The following is a 19,812-nucleotide window of genomic DNA, read 5'->3' on the forward strand; positions in this document are numbered from 1 at the left end:
GGGGGTCGTTCTGAGGCTGCTGCTTGTTGGGCAGAATGAGTCCCAGTTCAGCAGCCTGATATCCACGATATCCTGAGCCAAGGATATCACCACTAACAGAAAGCACTGTGCTCAGCAGAATCTGCAGAAGGCCAGAAGTAATCACTGAAAACCCAACGGCAGGACAGGACACGAGAACGAACACTACAGCATTCATTGCCACGTTAGGCTTTTGAGCACAGCATTACAAACACAAAATGCTACAAATGCTTATTGCATGCAAATAGTCCCCAGACTACTTCACTTGATAATTTCTAAATCAAAGTAATACACACATAAGGATGGAGCATGGTTTCTATTCACATAAGCCTGAAAAGGAACGAGCACATGAAATCATGGCTGAATCACTACCAAGAAACCACATTTCTAAATAATTTAAACCCTCAAACCCGCGTTTCTTGCTAAAAATCCTTCATTTCAATGAAAGTTTGTAAACTTTGAAGATGTACATTTATACAATCTACAGTCTCAGCAGAAAATAAACCTCAGGCTTCTCATCGCTGCTGGGCTCCAGCTGCAGCAGGGGGTCCCGGCCGTGGGGCCGGTCACCGCAGCCGTGGTGCAGCACAGCGCAGGCCCCCTCGGGCATCCCTCGGCCCTCCACCTGCCCCCCGGGGAAGCCGTTCAGGCGCCTGCCTATGTAGGAGCCCGTTGAATGCCTGTTGACAAGGTGAGGAGAGGCCGAGGGCTTGTTCCGAAGGACCACCCCCGCCACGCCACTCGCGCTGGAGGGTTTCTGCTTGCTGGCGGCCTCCTGCCTCTCCTTGGCGCGGCTGGCTATGTTCCGCACCCTGCTCTGGCTTCTGGATGAGAGTTTTCTGACCAGTGCTCTGGGGCAGTCTTCGTCGAGCTGCCTGGAGTACAGTGTCTGGCGACTGTCCTCCTGGTCCAGGGACACCAGCTTCCTCAGCTGCTCCGTCAGAGCGTCTGTAGAATGTGGTCTCATACTCGTCATTGTAGCAAGCTTGTTGTCTCTCATGCCTGATGAGATAAAGCTCCTGCTTATGTATTGATACTTACTTTCAAAATTGCAGGAAATATCCTCTGATGTCAAGTCACCGAGACTCTTGGATTTGCAAGGGCTCGTCTGCTTGATAGCCGAGTGAGGTGGGAAAGCCAAAGCACTTTTGAGCACCGGTGAGCGTATGTCGAGCTGGGATCTCTCCGAGGTGCACATTACATTTCTCTGCTTATCCAAATGATGACGATACAAAAAGCCAATGTTTTCACACACTGGAAAAGGGAGCTGACTTTCTGCAGTCCTCAAGCTGTCCGAGCAGTCCAGGGCAGCAGCACAGAGCTCAACAGTTGTGCTATTCCCAGTGGTCATCTCACCACCTTTCCCAGTGTCCTGCTTTTGCCTCAGTTTCAAAGGGGAAGCCAACTGGCTCATGTCTTCCCTTTTGTACTCACGTGCAGTTACCAAGAGATCTTGAGAATCCCCATCTACTTCTACAAGACTGCTGCTTTCAGAATTTTCACCAGTCAGAGGGTCAACAAGTGCCTCCTCAAAGATGAGGCTATTGGAAACAAAAGAAGTGTCACACTCGGAGCCTTCCCAGCTTGTTCCACATGTTCTTTTGGGATTTGCATTTAGCAAAGAGAGGGCTGAAGGACAAGGAGAGCTAGGCAAATTATTTTCTATACTATTTAACATTTTCTTGCAGACTGACTCTTTGTGGGTCTTACATGCAGAAGCTGGTGTAAGAGTGGCCTCATGGATAACAGTGTACCCAGAATACTCTGCAGTCTCAGGGCTGGAGAACATGGTAGTACCCAGAGTTGAGAATAAAGGGGATTTGGAGGGTCTTGTGGTAGGAGAGTTGTGCTTACAGGGGCTGTTAAGATCTGTGGTAAGCACGTGTGGGTGTGTAGCCATCACGCTGAAGGTCTGGCTGCTAGTGGCAGGGAGGCTCGAGACCTCGGTAAGATCAGTTTGGTCATCCGTCACATCGAACTGTCCGATCAGAGCTGAGACAACACTGTCCATCTCGCTCTCATTCGCTAAAGACACTTCATCTATAAGGCGAGAAATGTCGCCGTCCTGCATGGTTAAAGTGGAGTGCAAATCAGGGACGTCAGAGCAAGCAGCAGAAGAAATATCTGTCAAAGAAAGAGATGCCACAGTGTTTTTTTTGATGATGTCATGTTTGTGCTTTTTCATCTCTAGTTTTTGAGAAAGGAAAGATCCTACAAGAGTTATTTTATCCTCCTCAGACCCTTTTGTGTCATATTCCTTTTTACTGTCTGCACAGTTTTTGTCAATTGCTTTTTCTGTGGAAATTTCAAAATCCAAGCCCTGTATTAGAGGGACAGTTTCTTCAGGAAGTTTATTTTCCTGACAGCTTACGAGGTGATTCGTTTCAGCTACACCACCTGCAAAAACTAATTTTGTAGGTTGCTCCGTTAGAGGTGGTATTAAGGAGTCAACTGTAGTCTCCTTCTGGTCATTCTTCTTAAACTGAGATGCCAGATTTGATGTATTTGCTGTTTTCTCAGAACATGGAAAAATAGATTCTTTCAAGTTTGTTTCCTTCGCATTTGTATTGTCATCACTGTTGGCTAAATTAGATAAGAAAATATATTAGTTGCATACAATATTGTGTTCTATTTATTAACAACTATTTTGTCCTCAGACAGACAAATGGAGAACGCAAAATTAGGTACAGTTGTGACAGAACTTAATTATGGGGTTGTGCAGGTTTAGTACAAATTATCTGTGTGATATGAATAAATGGAAAAATACAACTGCAGGCACTTCATTGAAACTTCCTTTGAATGTCTATTACATCAGGCACGTGATGTAATATTGGTTGTAAATAATGTTAATGAGGTACCATATCAGAGCTTGCACACGGTATTACCTTCAGCTGTGTTCCTATTCAGATTTGTACTATAAAGAAGCATGGCAATAAAGACAGAACAAAACAGCTCTGTTAAAAAACATAATACTTTGAAACAAGATGCATGCTGTAAAAGCTGAGTAAAAAGCATCAGGTAGATGGACTCCAGACTGCATTTCATCTGTAGTTATTGTAAAATGTTACAATTTAAGGGTTTAATTTTTGATCTTCTACAAGCATATGGCATTCAGGAGAGCAAGATTTTGAATTTAATGAAAAATAGGCATTAGACATCTCCTCCACCAGATCATCTTACTCGTCTTTATACGCCAAATCCAAGCTCCATGGCTCGCTCTCTTGGAGCTTTTACTCAGGCAGAGGCTATAGAGTTAAGTTGGGCTTAATATATACCGTTTCCAACATTCACCAGAAATCAGGTACCCCAGGAAGAAACATGAGAAGCCCTGATCGTTCCTTAACAGCGAGTGAATCCCCTCAGTGGAGTAAGAACTGTTTCTAATGAACATGGCATAAAATGCTCATCTCCAAAAAGTTTCCCAAGCTTTCCAGTGCTCCTAGATACGGATGGAAGAGAAGTACATGCCTTTGATTTGTAATTGTGTTTTTTTTCTTCCATAAAGAACAGAGGAGAAAGTAGACAGAACACTGCCCTCCTGGTGTAATTCCAGCTAAGGCAGTAGAGCTGTGTTCAGCCACAGTGTTTTAGCAAGAAAGATCTCTGCTGGACAGCCAGCCCTTTCCATTCTTCACTGCATGCTGCAATAACCAATGCTTCAATATGACTGGCACCTCCCTGATGGTGAAGTCATCTCCTGGTCTGAAATATCTGCACTAGACTTACTTTCTGGGAATACCCAAACTTATTCCTGTATGTGTGTGAGGCTGTGTTGTACCTCTTCTTACCATGATTCAAGGTAAGTGCTTCCATAAAAAAAGGGCCCAGGTTGCTTTTCTCTATGTCTACCACTAAGCCACAAATGGCTCTGCAGCACAGAGAAGGAAGAAGGTCCCTGAGGGACTAGAGATCTGGAATTTCATCCCCTCCATGTCTCATTTCTTTATGTCTAAGATGGCAAGTCCTCCTCCATAGGGGTAATGCAGCAAGCCATACAGAGACTCTAACAGACAGGTCCTAGTCCTCTCATAGAAGAGGCAGGTTTCATTCCCCGTGACAGCTTTTTAGGTCCTCTCACCAGGGCTTGTGTTTTCTGCAAAGGTTACTTTGACAAAAGTAACTGTGACCTCCAAAAAGCGTGGAACTTTTCTTCTAAAAGTTTTGTGCCTTTGTTTGTCACATCTTTAGGAAGAAATATCTAAGAAATTATTACATCTGCTGTGAAAAATGGCTGGGCTGTATCATCTTCACAAGTTTATCCAGAGGATCTTTCAATTTAAAACAGCATTTCAGAGTTAACGTCCTTTACTAGGAATATTCTTTTTCCTGTCTACAGTTTCTTCTCAGGGTGGCAGAAAAAGAATTGTTTTGGTTTTGCTTGCTGTTTCTCCTAAGTAACTTCTTTTACAAGGTGATGTCCAGACGATCTGTGCCTTCAAAGACACTGATACAGGCAAGTAGCACATATGTAGCTCAACAACATGCTCTTATGGGTGCCCAGTAGTTCTATTTCAGGGTGGCTCCTGTGTTCACTGGAAGCTGCTGCTCTGTAGCTGAAATATTCAGAGCAGAGCAGCATTTCTGTCATCCACTCAGGTTCTCTGGGTGCTCTTGCATCCTACCATGGAAGACAGACCCCTGGCTCTCCTGTGCCAGCTGAGGAGCTGGCGAAATGCTGAGCTGACCAGAGGCTGAGGAGCTGCCTGGCCCTGCAGCCTCATGGGAACATCCTGCGAGCACACACGCTCCTCCCAGACAAACGAAAAACAGCCCCAAAAAGCAGCACAGACACCCTAAGACTGGGGACAACCTCCAGCTGGAGACAGCAGGTCTAGTGAATTGCAGCCACTCTATTAAAAGCTTCCTAGACTTACTTGAATATTCCAGTAAATAAAATATTAGAGGCAGGTCAAACACACTAATTTTGCTGTAGTCATGGCAATAACTGGATTTCAAAATGAGGACTATTACTGCTGGGGGAAAAATGGCTATTTTAAGAAATAAACTGTATTGTGTATCAATAATATAAGACCAAGTTTCTGTCCTAACATATGCTTGCCCTATCAATTAACCAGATTAAGTAACCTCGGTTAAGAGGAGGATATCAAGACTGTTGGTTACAAAATTTGACTTTACCCATTTTACATCTATTTGAAACTCCACATTAGACTTTACACACACCGTTTCCAGAAACGTATGCAGCATGTTGTTCTTCCTCCTTGAAAATGGGCAGAGAAAACTCACTGTGCCAGCAGCTCAGTTGTCATCAGTAAAGGAACAATAGGAAACAGGAAACTGATGAAGTGTAGTTGAAGGTTAGTTCTTAAATTACAAATGGAAATTTAGCAAGTGTCCTTTTAAGGACATTTCTGGAAAACACTGTAATTCATTTGCCTAGTTTGGAGAGCAGACAGCTTCCAGTGCATCACTTACCAAAGAGTTTCAGGAGCTGTTAAAATATTACAATCTTAATCACACATAATTTTGTCCAGTAGCTTTTACTTGAGTTGAATAAAACTACTTGCACAGGAACTGCAGAATTACACCTCTTAATAGACTATTTCAACTTACTACATCAAAGGTAATTTTGGAAGCATCTTACCAGATGCATTTTCTTTTCCTTTGGCATCTTGGTCAGTTTCCTCTTCTGGGCACGGCATTTCTACAAGCAGGTATTTGTCCACGGGCATAGAAGCAGGACGTGTTTGCAAACTCCGGCTTGTACGCCTTACTACTCCTTCTTTCAAGTCTTTCAAGTCTATTGGTTCAGATGCACTGTCTTTAATTTCAGTAGCTTCCAGAAAACCCATCTTACTTTTCTTTCTACCTTTTGCTGGTGCACTGGCCGTGCGCCGGAGAATTCGATCGCCAATAGATCGCTTCCGTACGTAATGCCCACTGGTTTCAGCAGAACTGTGCTTAGGGTTCTTGTTAAACAACCCTCTGAGTCCTATCAGCTGCTTATTCTGAAAGGAAAAAGAGGAAGCACTCTTTTGAGTGAGTTCAGACTATCACGCAACGAGTACAACGAAAAGGGCTGCTTTCAGAGTACTCATGAATGATGAAGACAAAGTTAAAAATGCAGCAAAGCAAAAATTCACACCAAGCAATTCACATCTACTCTGACCAAGGAACTATCAGCACAGGTCTCCACAAATTCATGCATGTCTGTATTTCTCCTCATTAGGATGGCAGCCTGCCACAATTACAGGAGAAGTTTGCTCAGAGTCTCCTAATCGGAGATGAGAAGACTGCAAGAAGTGTACTGCAATGACAGGCTACACATTAACTTGGAGCTTTATGCATGGGCTTCATCAAAGCAATATTCAAATGTTTCAGAGTCTGAATGAAGAATGATATAAGTTTGGTAGTTGCAGATCATGCGATTAGGAACCATTCAAAAAATCTGCCCAGCAAGTGCAAAGTGCATGCTAATGAAGTCTACCTTTGTGGCTCCTAGAAAGTGCAATATTGTGTAACTGGGATTGAGGATTAAAGGGCTCCACTGAAAGGCAAAAAAAACGCAAATACATTTGGCTAGTGTTTTCAACACTGTGATACAAGCAAATAAGGTAATAATAATACATCAGCTGTAACTACAACCCCTCTACAGCAAACAATTTAAAAGTATTTATTGGTCTAATGTCAGTCTGTCTCAAACTTGTCCAGATATCCTCACTTATAAGGATGCAAATGTTCATCGAGCCTTTGTTTATACATTATAAACAATAATACAGCCAATTAAGGCAAGCATTAGATGAACAGACTAAGTGATGCAGAGATCAAGACTCAGTGGGTCTTTCCTCCTCTTATCTTCTTTTGTCCTCCCTATGAAGCTACTCTCCACTATTTTTCTTGACTGTATTTCTTCTTTGAAGAGCACATGAGCCAAGAGCAATAGCCACACAGGCTCCTCTCCAGACCATCACCAAACCTGTATGTATGGGATTCCACACAGGAACCCAAAGGAATGCAGATGCATTCCAAGCTGCTTACTACTGCTTTTCTTTTTACAGCCATCTAGAAGTAACAAAGTCTACCTTGAATACTAAAATGCTTCTCTGTGCACACAGAAAACGTGCAGGCCTGGTACGGTCAGTGCTGTTCCCTCCACCACCTTGCCTCCCTTGTGGCAGGAACACTGGTGGAGGCAAGGGCAGAAACTGGTCCCTGCGCTGAGACAAGGGTGCCAAAAGTGAGAAAGACACCTGGGTAGTACACAGAGCTGTCACCAGATCATCAGTGATCTAAGGGGACCAGTGAGGTTAAGGGTACAGAGCTACGTGGGGATCAGGACTACAGCAAATCTCAGGCACTAGGCCTTGTCTATGTTCTTTTCTGTCTCCGTTCCACTGACCTTTCCTTGGCTGCTCGTGCAACGGTGGTTTTACATATTTGACTTGACATTCTCTGCATCTGCTCTCAGAAGGGAGAAAGACTGAGGGTTAAATGTTCTTTTTAACCTATACCCTTCATAAAAGTCTGTGGGCAGAGGTTGCTTGTGGGGTTTTGTGTATTTGGTTTTCTTTTTTTTCTTAAATAATACAAAGGGCTATTTTGTTTTAGCATCCATGAATATGGTCTTAATTTCTTGATGCTAAGTTTCTCCAATAACCTCTGGTAAACTGCTCGTGAAAGCAATTGAAGCAGAAAAACAGAGTAAAAGCACTCTGATTTTACTTTCATTTTAAAAATGTTTTAAAATTAGTAGTATTGCAGAAAAAAAAAAAAAAAAAAAGGCAAAATGTATACACTAAACCCTAACAGATTTGAAGTTTAAGTTCCTGGTAAAAATAACTTGTCAAATACCACATTCTAGTGTAGTTACAGTTCTCAGGATTTACTTCTAAAATAAAACTAGTGTAATACACTGAAGAACTTACTGTAGCTAGGTAGGATTAGGTGCTCACAGTAAGAATATTTGTAAGCACCCACACACTAAGACTAGAGCAGCAGTACATGATACTTTCCTTGCTGGTCACCTGTCAGGAACACCTCACTACAGGCTGTACCCTCTGTGTCCCAAGCACTCTGACAGCAGCAAGTCTGTGCTGTTACTGGGGTGTCTCAGCTGGAGAGAGCCCAGTGATTTACTGGACGTGGGTGTGCTATGAACGGGTGCCCTGGCTCAGTGCTCCTCAGAGAAAACACTAAGAGTAAGGAACTGCATTTTGCTTCCTTGAGCAGGCTGATGCTTAGCAGTGTACGTAGGTACCTATGGAGATATGAATATCAATGAAAACAGCAAGTTTTCAGTAAAGAAATCAGACATCATGCTTTGTCATTGTTGTGTGGTCTGAATAATTTCTTTAAACTTTATTACTGATTAATGCCAGAGAGAGAGATGGGCACTGCTAATCCAATATACAAAATGCCATCAGGCTAAGCTGTAAGAATCGTTTAGAAACCATACAAATCCTGGCATGTTCTGTGGTATATTGAAATCCATTTATATCAGAAACTTAAAAAAGAAGTCATAAGAGATGTAAATTTCCAGCTATACCCACCTTTCCATAGATCTCATTAATGGTTATATGAACAAATATGGATGCTTCTGTCAATCCTTCCAAATACACATGACGATAACCTAGTAAAACAAAGATATTGCACCACAAATAATCAACCATTTGCATCTTATGCATAACTGGCAATGGCTGTCTACAAGAGTGAAATGTATGCAGTAAGCCACTTTATGCCTGTAGTAATACTTATGTTCTCACAGGGTTTCCAAACCCTCCATTATAAATTGCCTCCAAGTTATAAATAAGACACCAGCAGTAATTTCCAAAAGCACAGACACCCAGCCTCCTCCAGCTGATGGTGAATATACCAGCCCAAGACACCAGCAGAATGGTCCAAACTCATACATGAAGCCTTGGGGAAATCATCATATATCTTATGTTGACAACCTCATCTCAAGCTTTGAGTTCCAAGGTGATTGTTGCTCAGGCAGATTTCTAAGTCAAGGAAAACGAGTGGGACAAACCAGGAACAAGGCTGCTAAAGGCCAGAGTCCTTTGTCCAACGAAGTCTCGCCCAATAGGATCATGGTCCCAAACAAGAAATCGCACCAACGCTATTTCGGGCATGTGGACGGTAAAAGTGAGTGTTTCCTCCCAGACAGGATTAAACCCTGTAACAAACAGAACAGAGATTTTTGGAAAACAAGTCCATAGCAAGCACCAGCCTCAATTTTCATGACATGTAGCAAGAGGCATAAGAACCAAGCAGATCAAATTCACTAATGAAAACTCCTCACTTGCTGCTCAGTTAGAGCTGGGCCCTCTCAGCCTCCACTACCTAAGTCATTCAAAGCCAGAGCTCTGTCTCCTGGACTGCTTGTACAAACCAAACAGTTCTGGTTGGGTAGCTGACAGGGATACCAAGGCAAGTTGTTGCTTTGAAGAACTATGGTGGCCTAAAGATAGACCCAAACAAATGGGAACTACCTTTTATCCCCCATGGTTTTGCAGCTCCCTGTGAGCACTGATGGCCACCCCTCTTGCTGCAACAGGTTCTCCCACTGTTACTCATCCCCTCCCCATGAAGGCTGAGATTGCAGTAAAACTGCCTACAACGTGATTTGTTTCCATTGTATTTGAAGTTATACATGTATTAAAAAAATAATTGGAATTTCTGCGTAAAGGAAACTTAAGGACGATCCACGAGAAAGATATCGTGGTGAACAGTTCTTGTCCTTCACCTCTAGCTTGTCTGGCTCCCCACAACAGAAATTCTGTCTAGAAAGCAGGATTGATTGGTTAAAATACAATCATTTGATTTCACCAGATAAGAAGCTTTGCAATTCAGAAAGTAATAACAGATACTGCATTGTTTATAATTACTTAATATTTTACTCTAAGAAGAGGAAATCCGCTCGATTATCTTACCGTTGTCGTCAACCACCCTGGTTTGATCTTTACAGCAGTCAACAGGTAACCCAATAATTTCCACCTCAACAAAGGGATCTATAATCTATTTTTTAAAAATAAAGTATTTTAAAAGCAAGCCAATGATACAAGTGAAGGTCAATTTTAAAGAAAATTAATGCAGAAAGTTAATTTAAATTCATATGAGAATTCAAAAACCTTGATTCATAGGCATTTTCAAGCAGCACAATCATAGGAAATGGCTTAATGAAGTCTAAGCTGATGTACAGTTTGTAGTCTCACAAGCTATGGCCAAGTATGACTTATTTTCAAAAAAGTGAAGTTAACCTCAAAATACAAAACAAATCAGTTCTTAAACGTCATGTGCACGATACAGCCTGTGGGGTAAAACACTATTTAGTGACCAAAAGCTTGACGACATCTGAAATTTACTGGTGTATTTAAATAAGGTTTAAATAAGTTTATTTGGGTCACACACTGCCATGTCACTCCAGGACCTTTCATGGAAGCGTCTGTTGGTATCAGAGCATCTTACCTCTCCTCTGTCTCCTAACATTGAGTCAGGAGGCTTAGGCAGCTGCTGTCCACTGATGATTTTCAGAATAAGCTGCTTTTTAGGACTGGCAGGAAGTGGATCAGCAGAGTAGGGGTTGAATGTGCCTAGAAGATAGCAAGGAATGAGAATTGTAAGGAAAAACATACACAGAATAAATACGGCGCCCCAAGATGCACACATAGAGCCAAAATTTGCTCATAAGCAAGTAACTGATCCATCTAGAGCACAGAGCAGCTGTTCATGAAATTTAAAATTCCGTTCTACTTTCTTACAACCCTCTTTGAGCTGAGCAGCCCTTGTTTATGTGATTACAAGACAGAAAGGACCCCTCTAATAAGTAGGAATTTGCAAGGCTCCTTAAAAAAAAAACAACAAAACAAAACCAAAAACAACCCAAACTACTTTCTTTTGCAAAGTTGTAGCTTTAAAAAGGCAATAGTTATAGCCCAGGTCACCGCTCCGATCCTGTTTCTTGTACAGCTGCCCAGATGTTAGTGAGAACAAGCAGCTAGGGCTGAATAAAATGCTTCCTGCAGCAGCAGTGCTTCAAGCACCCAAAACTCCTCTAGGATTTCTCGAGTGCCCTTCAATCAATGCCACCACTTCTTATGGCCACATTAAGAAAATTAATTAGAGATGCAGAGGCACAGTCAGATCCTGAATCCTCAAAATACAAAAGGACTGTCACTGTATAACACTGCAATCCACAGAGCCTGTTCTAGTAGCGTATTGAGGACTGAAACTGATCCTTTTCAAGAGAAGAAAATAATTCCACTGACTTGGTTGAGGGCTGCACCAATCCCCGGATACTTGGTCCTGGGCCACTGTGTATCTTTTTCTACTTTCTTGCAACTGGCTATCCTAGGACCCCTTTTTTTTTTTTTTTTTTTTTTTAACACATATTAAGATGGAGCTCTCAAAATATATCTATAATAGCAGCAAAAGATTGCATATCAGTACTTCACAGTCTGAGTTATGAATGTATGGAAATATGAAAGATTCTTTACAAGTTCTTACTTCCCTCTGTTGTGTCTTCGTGATTTCACCATGAAGACACTTGCTGAAAGGCCCGACACTTACAGTAATAAACATATAGTGGGACATTACCTTTGCACATCTGCTGAGGTTTGAGGACATAACCACAGTTGCCATTTACCCTAAATTTTGCTTCATTTAATTGCATCACACGCCCCTCAGACTGGTAGTTTAGTGCCACTGTTGAAAGAGAATACTTAGTGTCACTGCTAAAGGTAAACATTTACTTAGGACATACATAAGAACTGGAAGTCAGTTTGTCATGCAAGACGTACCTAGCTGGCAACCAACGTTCCAGTAAGGTAAAGGATTGAAATTGCTGGAGTCAATCCGATAGGCTGATGGGTAGACCCTTGTAAGCTGTTTCTGGTTGTAGAGCATGAACTGCTCGGCCTTCTGCTGCACTGCTTGGTGGGCTCTGGTTTCACTGAATGACAGCACGTTCCCTGTTGATCCTGTGTGCATTGTTAAATCAGCAAACAAGTTACAAAGTGGTGCCAGGAGACAGGGGCCTGAACTCAGACCTCGGTTACACTGGTAGTCACCAAGGGCAACACGAGGTTTAGTCCAAAGTCACAAGGTTAGATTGTCTTGGCACATGTAAATCATGCCCGTTCCACTACTGAAGGGCACCAGCCTCCTCTTGCAGGAGGGTCTTTTGTTCTACACTCAAGTTTCCAGATAAAAAAGGAAAGCCAAGCAAGAGCTCAAGCTAAATGCCAGGGCCTTTTCTCCTCCAGAACCTCAGATATGGCTGCTACGAAGAATCTCCAGAGAATTCTAACAATGGCAGCCTGATCAAACCTACCTTGCTGAAGAGCTGGCAGCCAGGACAAGCAGAGCCCCGCAGGGCTCCCATTGTGCTTTCGTCCTTGTAACACATTCACAGCAGCACTCAACCCCTTCCTCTCTCGCACAACGTTCTGCAAACTCATCCTTTCTCTAAATAATCAAGCAATTTTTTCCAATGCATAAGCCTTCCCTCTGAGCATTTTATTCCCTTAGGCAGATCTGCTTTGCTCAACCTTCTGGGAAAAGTGCTGACCAGAAGACTTTCCTAGGCAAGGGTGTCCAACCTCAAGGGAGCAGTTCAAAACCAATCCAGCTGTACCATCACTCCATGCTCATCTCACAAATTCCTCTGGAACTTCCTCAATTTCTATTTTGCCTCTTCATATGTTTAGTGAAACCACCACACACTTTCTGAGCAGGGATCCCCTCTATTTATCACAATTCAAATCACATTACTAAACACTACTAAAAATAGATAAAAGTTAAAAGATGATGAAAAATTCTATAGTACTGTGAAAACAGGGAAGGGTTCTTCTGAAAAAGCCTTTTTAAAGTTTCTCCTAAAACAGGAATTCTGTAAGAAACCAAGGGAAAAGGTATTTCCTAGGAGAGGAAAAGGTGGTGCTTTACTCTTTCTGCATAGGTAAGTAAAAGGAGCAGATAAGCAACTACTCCACTTTTAAAACATCTCTGAAAAACAGGTGAAACCTGAGGAGCACAGATATGCTTCCTATCCAAACAGAGAAGAGAAAAAGGGACGTGTAAGTCTGGAGCCAGCAGCCTCACCGTCATCTACGAGATCCTGGGCTGCCACGGAGTTAGTGTACACCACCAAGTCCGACAGAGCCCGGCACAGCTTCACCGTTTTCCTCCGACGAGTCAGCCTGCTGAGGTATATTTAAGACAAATGGAGAATTTTTCAATATTCAAAGCATATTTCAATCCCTCTTTCTGTTCTTTTCATCAATAAGGAATTAAAAAACTACGAGCAGGGAACTGTGCATGGCAAACCTCCTTAGAGAGGGCTCTGAGATGACTGTTCCCCTTGTACCTCTATAGTCACTACACAAACAAAATTTTTCATTTAAAACAATGAAATAGCTGCACCATGGCTCAAAGAAACCAGGGCAGACAGCTTTAAGCTGTATCTGAAAACGGAGCATTTTGGTGACACCAAATGCATTCTCAATGGCACTTTTTTGATTGCTTTTTCTTTACATTCTCAGATGTAATAAAAGCTGGCTGGGCTGTGACGTACCCTTATTTAGCCTAAACAGTTTTCTTTGAGGAGTGTTTACAGCAAGCAAAATGTAGACTGGCATTTTTCCATTAGAAAACCATTACTACCACACTTCTTTTCAGTTTAAGGGTCATTGCTATCTGCAACCTATGAAAACCTATGCAGCTAAAACATGGGGCTACAGCAGTCACAACAAAATATACCCCAATCATCAGTGTCATAAATGCCCCACTCTTAAGAACAGCCTTCCCTGAGGCAATGACATATAAATATGTAGTAGTAAAAATGCCTCTAGCTTTATCTGAGCTGTAAAACTGTGGTGATTCATAGCTCACCTGTGGAGCTGCCCCACTTCCTTCCCAGAAGAGTTTTGCTGACTTTCCTCCTCATCTGATGCACTCTGGTATTTGGCTGCTGCCTTCACAGCTTTCTGCTGGGAAAGAATCAAGCAGAGCTGCATCAGTTTAGAGGATGGGTCTATGAATTCCCATTACTGGGATGTCAGGCGAGCGGGTGAGCTGCAGCAGGTTGACAGCACTGGGCCAGTGTCCTACAAGGACACAGAAGGAGCCCTGGGTGTACAAGAGCAGAAAACCCTGGGTGGTACGTCAAGTGTTTCAGCCATGTGGAGAAGGAAAGCCAACCTAAAGCACTGTGGCCTTATTTCACTCCACCTGACTGCAAGGATCCATGACTGCAGCCAAGAAGCAGGTTTATCTGCTGGTGAGCAGACAAGTCTAAGCCTGAAGAAAATTATTACTGCATCCTGGCCAGTCCATTGCAGGCCCCTGTGTATTCTGCAGCTTTCCTCCCCTGCTCCCTCCTGGTGTGAGAGGACCACATTGCTTCACTGTCTCCAGCACACTGGGAACTGCTCCGGCTGAAATTCGAAGGGATCAGATATTTAAAACAGTAATGCACAGCAGGATCTAAAGCAGTGCATTGCTTTCACCTGCCTATGCTTCCCACACAGGTTAGAAAATTTAACAAAATTTGTGAAGTTCAGAACAGAGTCTGGCCAAAACTTTCAAACATCATTTTTCTGCCACAAGCAAGTCATCTCATGCCACATGCAAGCTCAAAATTATTACAATATACAATAAAGAAAACAGCTATGATAAAAAAAATATTAAAATCTCAAAAGCACCTTTTTTTCCTTAGTAGTTAATACAGTTTCCAATTTTAACAACATCACCTCTTTTGTAACCCTAACTATAGCTTCAAGTGCAAGTTTCTTTAATTCCCTTCTCATTAAGAGGTAATTAACAATATAACTGAGAGCTCCTTTTGTTCATATGGCTAACTGAGCACAGATTTCTCTGCTCCTGCTGTGATACATCAATAATGCACATAATTCAGTTTGCTGTGCTTACTACTGAAATAAAGTTGACTATACTGGAAATCAGTTGCATAGTTCAGTTTTGGAATTCTAAGGTCTTCACTGTGGATGTTTCCTGCAGTTAACTTCCAGGGACTACCAGCCAGAATGTCTTTGTCCCTCCACTGGCAGTTTTTAAGAGAGTTAGTAAATGGATATGTCTGGCACAAGGGCTGGCTGAAAACATCAGAAGTCAATATCCCTGGAGGGATTATTCTGTACTTTCAAAAATATCAACAGTAACCATCCTTCCCAGGCAGCTCTTTAGCTGTAAAAGCATAAGGGGGAAGTTACTGGACAGCCCTGTTGCTTCTGTCTACAATACAATCATTGTTAAAAAATAAATAATTCAAAACTCTACATAAACTCAGTTTCATTTTTTTTCAGCAGAGATTAAACAAATGGGCTTTCCAACCTGCTATTCCCATTAAGGTAACTAGTTGAAGTAATCAAATTATTGACATACTTTCCAGCCCTCAGTGTAAACAGCAGCTTTTCGTAGCTGACTTTTGTCTGTGACATCTCATTCCACAGCATTTGTTTTCCCATCAGCAAGCACAGGTTACAACATCAAGTGTCTACTGTCCTGCACCACAGGTACTTGCACATCTCAATGCATGCCGAGTGAATAATGTGCACTGAGCTAAGGCTGCTGCAAGAAGTATGACCACTTTAAACTGACGTAAGCTTATAATCGAACTGTAAATATGAATCCTGGTATTGTCTGCCCAGAGGATTTCCGATGCCTCCTAGCTGGCTTCAGGGCAGATAAACTGGTGGCTGATTAAGTTTAATAATTAGTAAATAATAATGATTTAATAATTGCTGGTTTTTTCCCCAATTCCTGCTCAGCTGCAGCTTTCACCACGGAGAGTGCTGAGGAGGAGCACAGGCCTTGAGCGGGCTGGTGGCACAGGAAGCTGCTGGTGGCACAGGAAGCTGCTGGTGGCACATTGGCTCAACTGCAGACCTGACACATGCCTCCCTCACCACCAGCCTATCTGCTGATCTACTTACTTGCTATCTGCTAATTGACTTGAGGAGGAAGGAAGCTTTCAGGTGATGCTCATGCTGAAGCTACACATTCAATAAATTCAAGCCTTGAGGCAGCATGGGAGTGTGGGAACGGGGGAGGTGGACAACAGGAACACATTTGTCAGGAGAGGGGAATGAGATGCAAGGCAGGCACACTGTCCCTTCTGGAGGCTGCTCGGTCCAGCTGTCAAACAAAACCTCACACTCATTTGAATTACATTGGCTCTTGCTTGGTTCAGTAGAGCTGCCAGTGAAGACCCAGCGAAGCAGACAATTTGACCAAGCAGCTGCACAAACATACAAATGCTATATGCAAAACCATGAAGAGATCAGAAAAGAACACATTTTTACAAAGCAGGAGCCCATAGCCAGGCCTCAGTCACAGCAGTCCCCTAAAGCAAGTGGAAAGACAGTATCAGTGCTCCGCGTGGCACTGCTCAGGGTATGAAACAGAGCAAAACTGGCCCCGAATAAAACAAACCTTGTCAGACGTGTGGACACGGCTCTGGAAAACAGAAATACAGCAAGGCATTTGTCTGTGTTGCACTGCTGCTGCAAGTTTGATCAGAAAATCAGCAATTCCACATCACTAGTAAAGTTGATCTTTTTGGCCAAGCAAGATGTGAGTTTGCATGATCACTTCTAAAGGCTTCTCCATGCTGCTAGCAGCTAGTACTCTTCTGAACAGCAACAGATACACTGAGGGTAATCACGTAGTCTTTCCTCACTGCCCCATACGTATTGTGCTTGTCTCAAGCAAAGAAAAAATACCCAGTTTCTCTAGAATGCTGTCAGACCCAGAACAGCAACATCGGTCTCTCATTTTACTTACCTTGTGTTTACTGAAGTTGCCCATTAATGATCGACTATGAGACTTTTTTCCACCTTCTTTTGTGTCCAGGTTCTGTGCAGAGAAAGCACAATAAAAAGTGTAACTAGATATCTTCCGATGTATCTTTAAAGAGTGTCCTACAGCCTTTAGAAGACAGTTTCAAATTATCATAAGTTCATAACTCATACAAGACTATGTTACCCTGTCTCACTATTAGAAAATTACAGTGATTGCAAGTGAGAATAAAAGTGAGTTAAAGTCTAATCACAACATACTAATCTGCAAACACAAGCTGAAATCTAAAATCTCATTATAGGGCTTTTCTAATTTCTTTACATACCGGATAGCTTTGTGATCCTAACAGCCAGGAAAAATATGAAGTCAAGACAAAAAGCCAACCATACAGAAAAAAAAGGTCTACTAAAACCAGGCAAGCAACAACAAAACACAACAACATTTGAAGGTATATTTGAAAACAGCCACAAAGGAAGAGGGGGCAGGGCGGGGAGGGGGGAGGAAAATCTCCTAAGAGATAAACATGGATTTTTCACAGGCAGCCTCAAGTCAGAGTTTCACATTTCTAGCCATGCCCTCCTAGACACGAGTCTGATAATTCCCGGCAGCATCTAGCTTTTTTTTTTTTTTATCAGAAAAGCATATCCTTTAATCTTCTAAAGAGCAAACCAAAGACCTAAAGGTGCCAAAGAATATTCTCCCGGCATTTCAGTGTGTCCTGTGAACTCCAGTTATTCCCTGACCAGTGCAGAGTTGGAATTCACTTCTGGCTACTGTAACAATTAGGGCACTAGACAGTTTCTTCAGGTCCAAGGATATCAATAACCTCTGTATCTATGTTCAAAGATTTATTCCTAGCCCAGGCTGAAAGTCTCTGTAAAACACAGAATGAAACCTTAGCAGATAAAGTACTTTTCCCTCTCAGATAAGACTGAGAGTTGGCAGTTTCAGCAGCAAGTCCAAACTGGTACCCAGCCTGACTGACAGTACTGTACACCTTGCCCTCCTCCCTCAGCCCCCTAAAATCCCACTTGATAATTACTGGAGATTAGTACAGAAACTTGCATTGTGAGTGGTTTTTCTTTTTTGTTGTTGTTTTTTAAATGATAGCAAGTCTTTAGGAAAAAGGAAAAGCTCATCAGTAATGAAGTAACGGAAAATGAGATTTGACCAGGAAAAAAAAAAAAAAGAAAAATTTCCCAACAGATCCCTTCCTGGTACATCAATTACACAGGAGCTACTAGAAAAAAAGCTTTACAACTCCACCAAACAAAGCTAGCCAATGAGTTACACCATTACCAAACCATCACAACATTTAATTGCTTAGTTTTCTCCCCTCTAGGTCAGCAGTTGCTATAAATTAATCTTCCAGTTGTTTTAGCTTATCACTATTAATTCCTCAGCTCCGTATTGCTGCAAAACCCTTGAAAACAAGAGTGACATACAATCAGTCTTTACACAGGACTGCTGTAGCAAGGGACGAGATCTCTGCATGTCCCTTAGCAATTAAAAGTAAGTCAGTTAGAAAATTCTATCACTTAATGTTGTTACCTGACAGATGTTTGAATAACACACTTGCATTACTGGAGTATTTACAGTATTCTGGTCACAACAATGACATGTAACAGGTATCTCAGGCATCACAGCCAACACCAACACCTTCTGGACATTTGCATTCTTTAAACAAGACTTCCTATCCCCTCAATGCTATTAACTGCTAGGGGCAAATAATCTTCCAGGTAGCAGAGACGACACCGAGTGTAATGACTGTAACACAAAATAATACTGCAGTGGCTCATATCTGATCATATGTACTAACATGGGAAGTTTGCTCTCTGAAATCCCACTTTTCTGACCTTGTAAAGGCCACAGGGAACAGGCAAGCTGACTGTTTCTCACACTGCAAAGCTACAGGCTGAAAATAACCCTTCTCTGTGAGGTCAGGGGCTTCGTCCTTTGCATTCTCACAGCCTCCTCTCACCACAACACAGCTTTCACCAGATGTCTCAACCACTGGCACAAGCTGGGTATGATTTCTTTGGCTTCAGGCAAGTCTCACGGGTCCAGCCTCGGAGAAAGGGTTTACATAGTTCTTGTCAATCTCTACAGAGTGGGAAGATGTGCAGACAGCAGAGCTACGTGTACTTGACCTTTAAGACTATGCTGGTTACAGAGCAGGCATGTGCCCCATGGAACAACTGACTCTGCATTGGACCTAACTGGGGTTTGGAGCCAGTGGAGGTGATCATGGTTCTACTGACCGTACTGGTTCTAGGTACTAACTGTTTATGGATCTACTCAAAATTGGATACATGTTACTGTCACACAAAAACAGCGTGATGTCAAAAAGGAAAAGAAACATATTGTTTTGATCTAAAATAGCCTGAAAAAAAGTGTCATGAAAAAACAGAACTTTGCTTAGGGCAGTAAAAGCACAACCCTGTACCAGTGAGCCACCAGTGGTACAGGCAGACAACATTTTCAGTTACCACAGCCAGTCTTGACAGGACCAAGGCAACAAAAAAGGATCTTTTCCCCGATAACCTAAACACAAACCAAGTTGTTTGACACACATGCAACACTGGTACTTACTGAATTAGTCCAGATTTTTACACAGAATAAAACAGATTGCATGCTCAAATGTTTCAATGTGTCCTAAGTTCTCTCCTTAGATTTTCTTCTGAAATGGTTCCCAGTTTTTATTTTGAATAAAACAAATGCTCAGAAGTTGTTCACAAGTTATCAGCTTTCTTTCCTGAAAAATGTGCCATACATGTAACACTCTCTAACATTCAACAGAGCATGCAAAGTGAAAAACCCCACATACCTGCTTCAGGTTAACGTTTAAACCCTCATGAGTTGCCTTGAGCAGGGCTCTCACAGTGAAGCAGTCAGGATCTTCTTTGTCCCTGATTTGGGATTCTTTTATCAGAGATTCCAGTTTTTTTCTTATAAAAGATTCCACCTGGTGCTCAGTTGCACCATTACTCTGAAAGACATCAAGAAATCCAGTTACAATAG

General features: G+C 42.3%; 1 protein-coding gene across 1 annotated transcript in view; it reads right to left on the bottom strand.

The window, feature by feature from the left end:
- Positions 1-499: 499 nt before the first annotated feature.
- PLCH1 (phospholipase C, eta 1) overlaps positions 500-19,812 on the bottom strand; it is a 41,527-nt gene continuing 22,214 nt past the window's right edge. Inside the window, exons 10-21 of the mRNA XM_008935726.1 lie at positions 19,619-19,780; positions 16,777-16,848; positions 13,867-13,961; positions 13,078-13,175; positions 11,775-11,954; positions 11,572-11,679; positions 10,444-10,568; positions 9,909-9,993; positions 9,005-9,151; positions 8,526-8,605; positions 5,621-5,984; positions 500-2,601 (exon numbers count right to left, since the gene is read on the bottom strand). Coding sequence (XP_008933974.1) covers positions 500-2,601; positions 5,621-5,984; positions 8,526-8,605; positions 9,005-9,151; positions 9,909-9,993; positions 10,444-10,568; positions 11,572-11,679; positions 11,775-11,954; positions 13,078-13,175; positions 13,867-13,961; positions 16,777-16,848; positions 19,619-19,780 — 3,618 coding nt within the window. The remainder of the gene's footprint in view (positions 2,602-5,620; positions 5,985-8,525; positions 8,606-9,004; positions 9,152-9,908; positions 9,994-10,443; positions 10,569-11,571; positions 11,680-11,774; positions 11,955-13,077; positions 13,176-13,866; positions 13,962-16,776; positions 16,849-19,618; positions 19,781-19,812) is intronic.

Source organism: Merops nubicus, unplaced genomic scaffold, assembly GCF_000691845.1.
Source record: "Merops nubicus isolate BGI_N331 unplaced genomic scaffold, ASM69184v1 scaffold8272, whole genome shotgun sequence".
Taxonomy (NCBI): domain Eukaryota; kingdom Metazoa; phylum Chordata; class Aves; order Coraciiformes; family Meropidae; genus Merops; species Merops nubicus.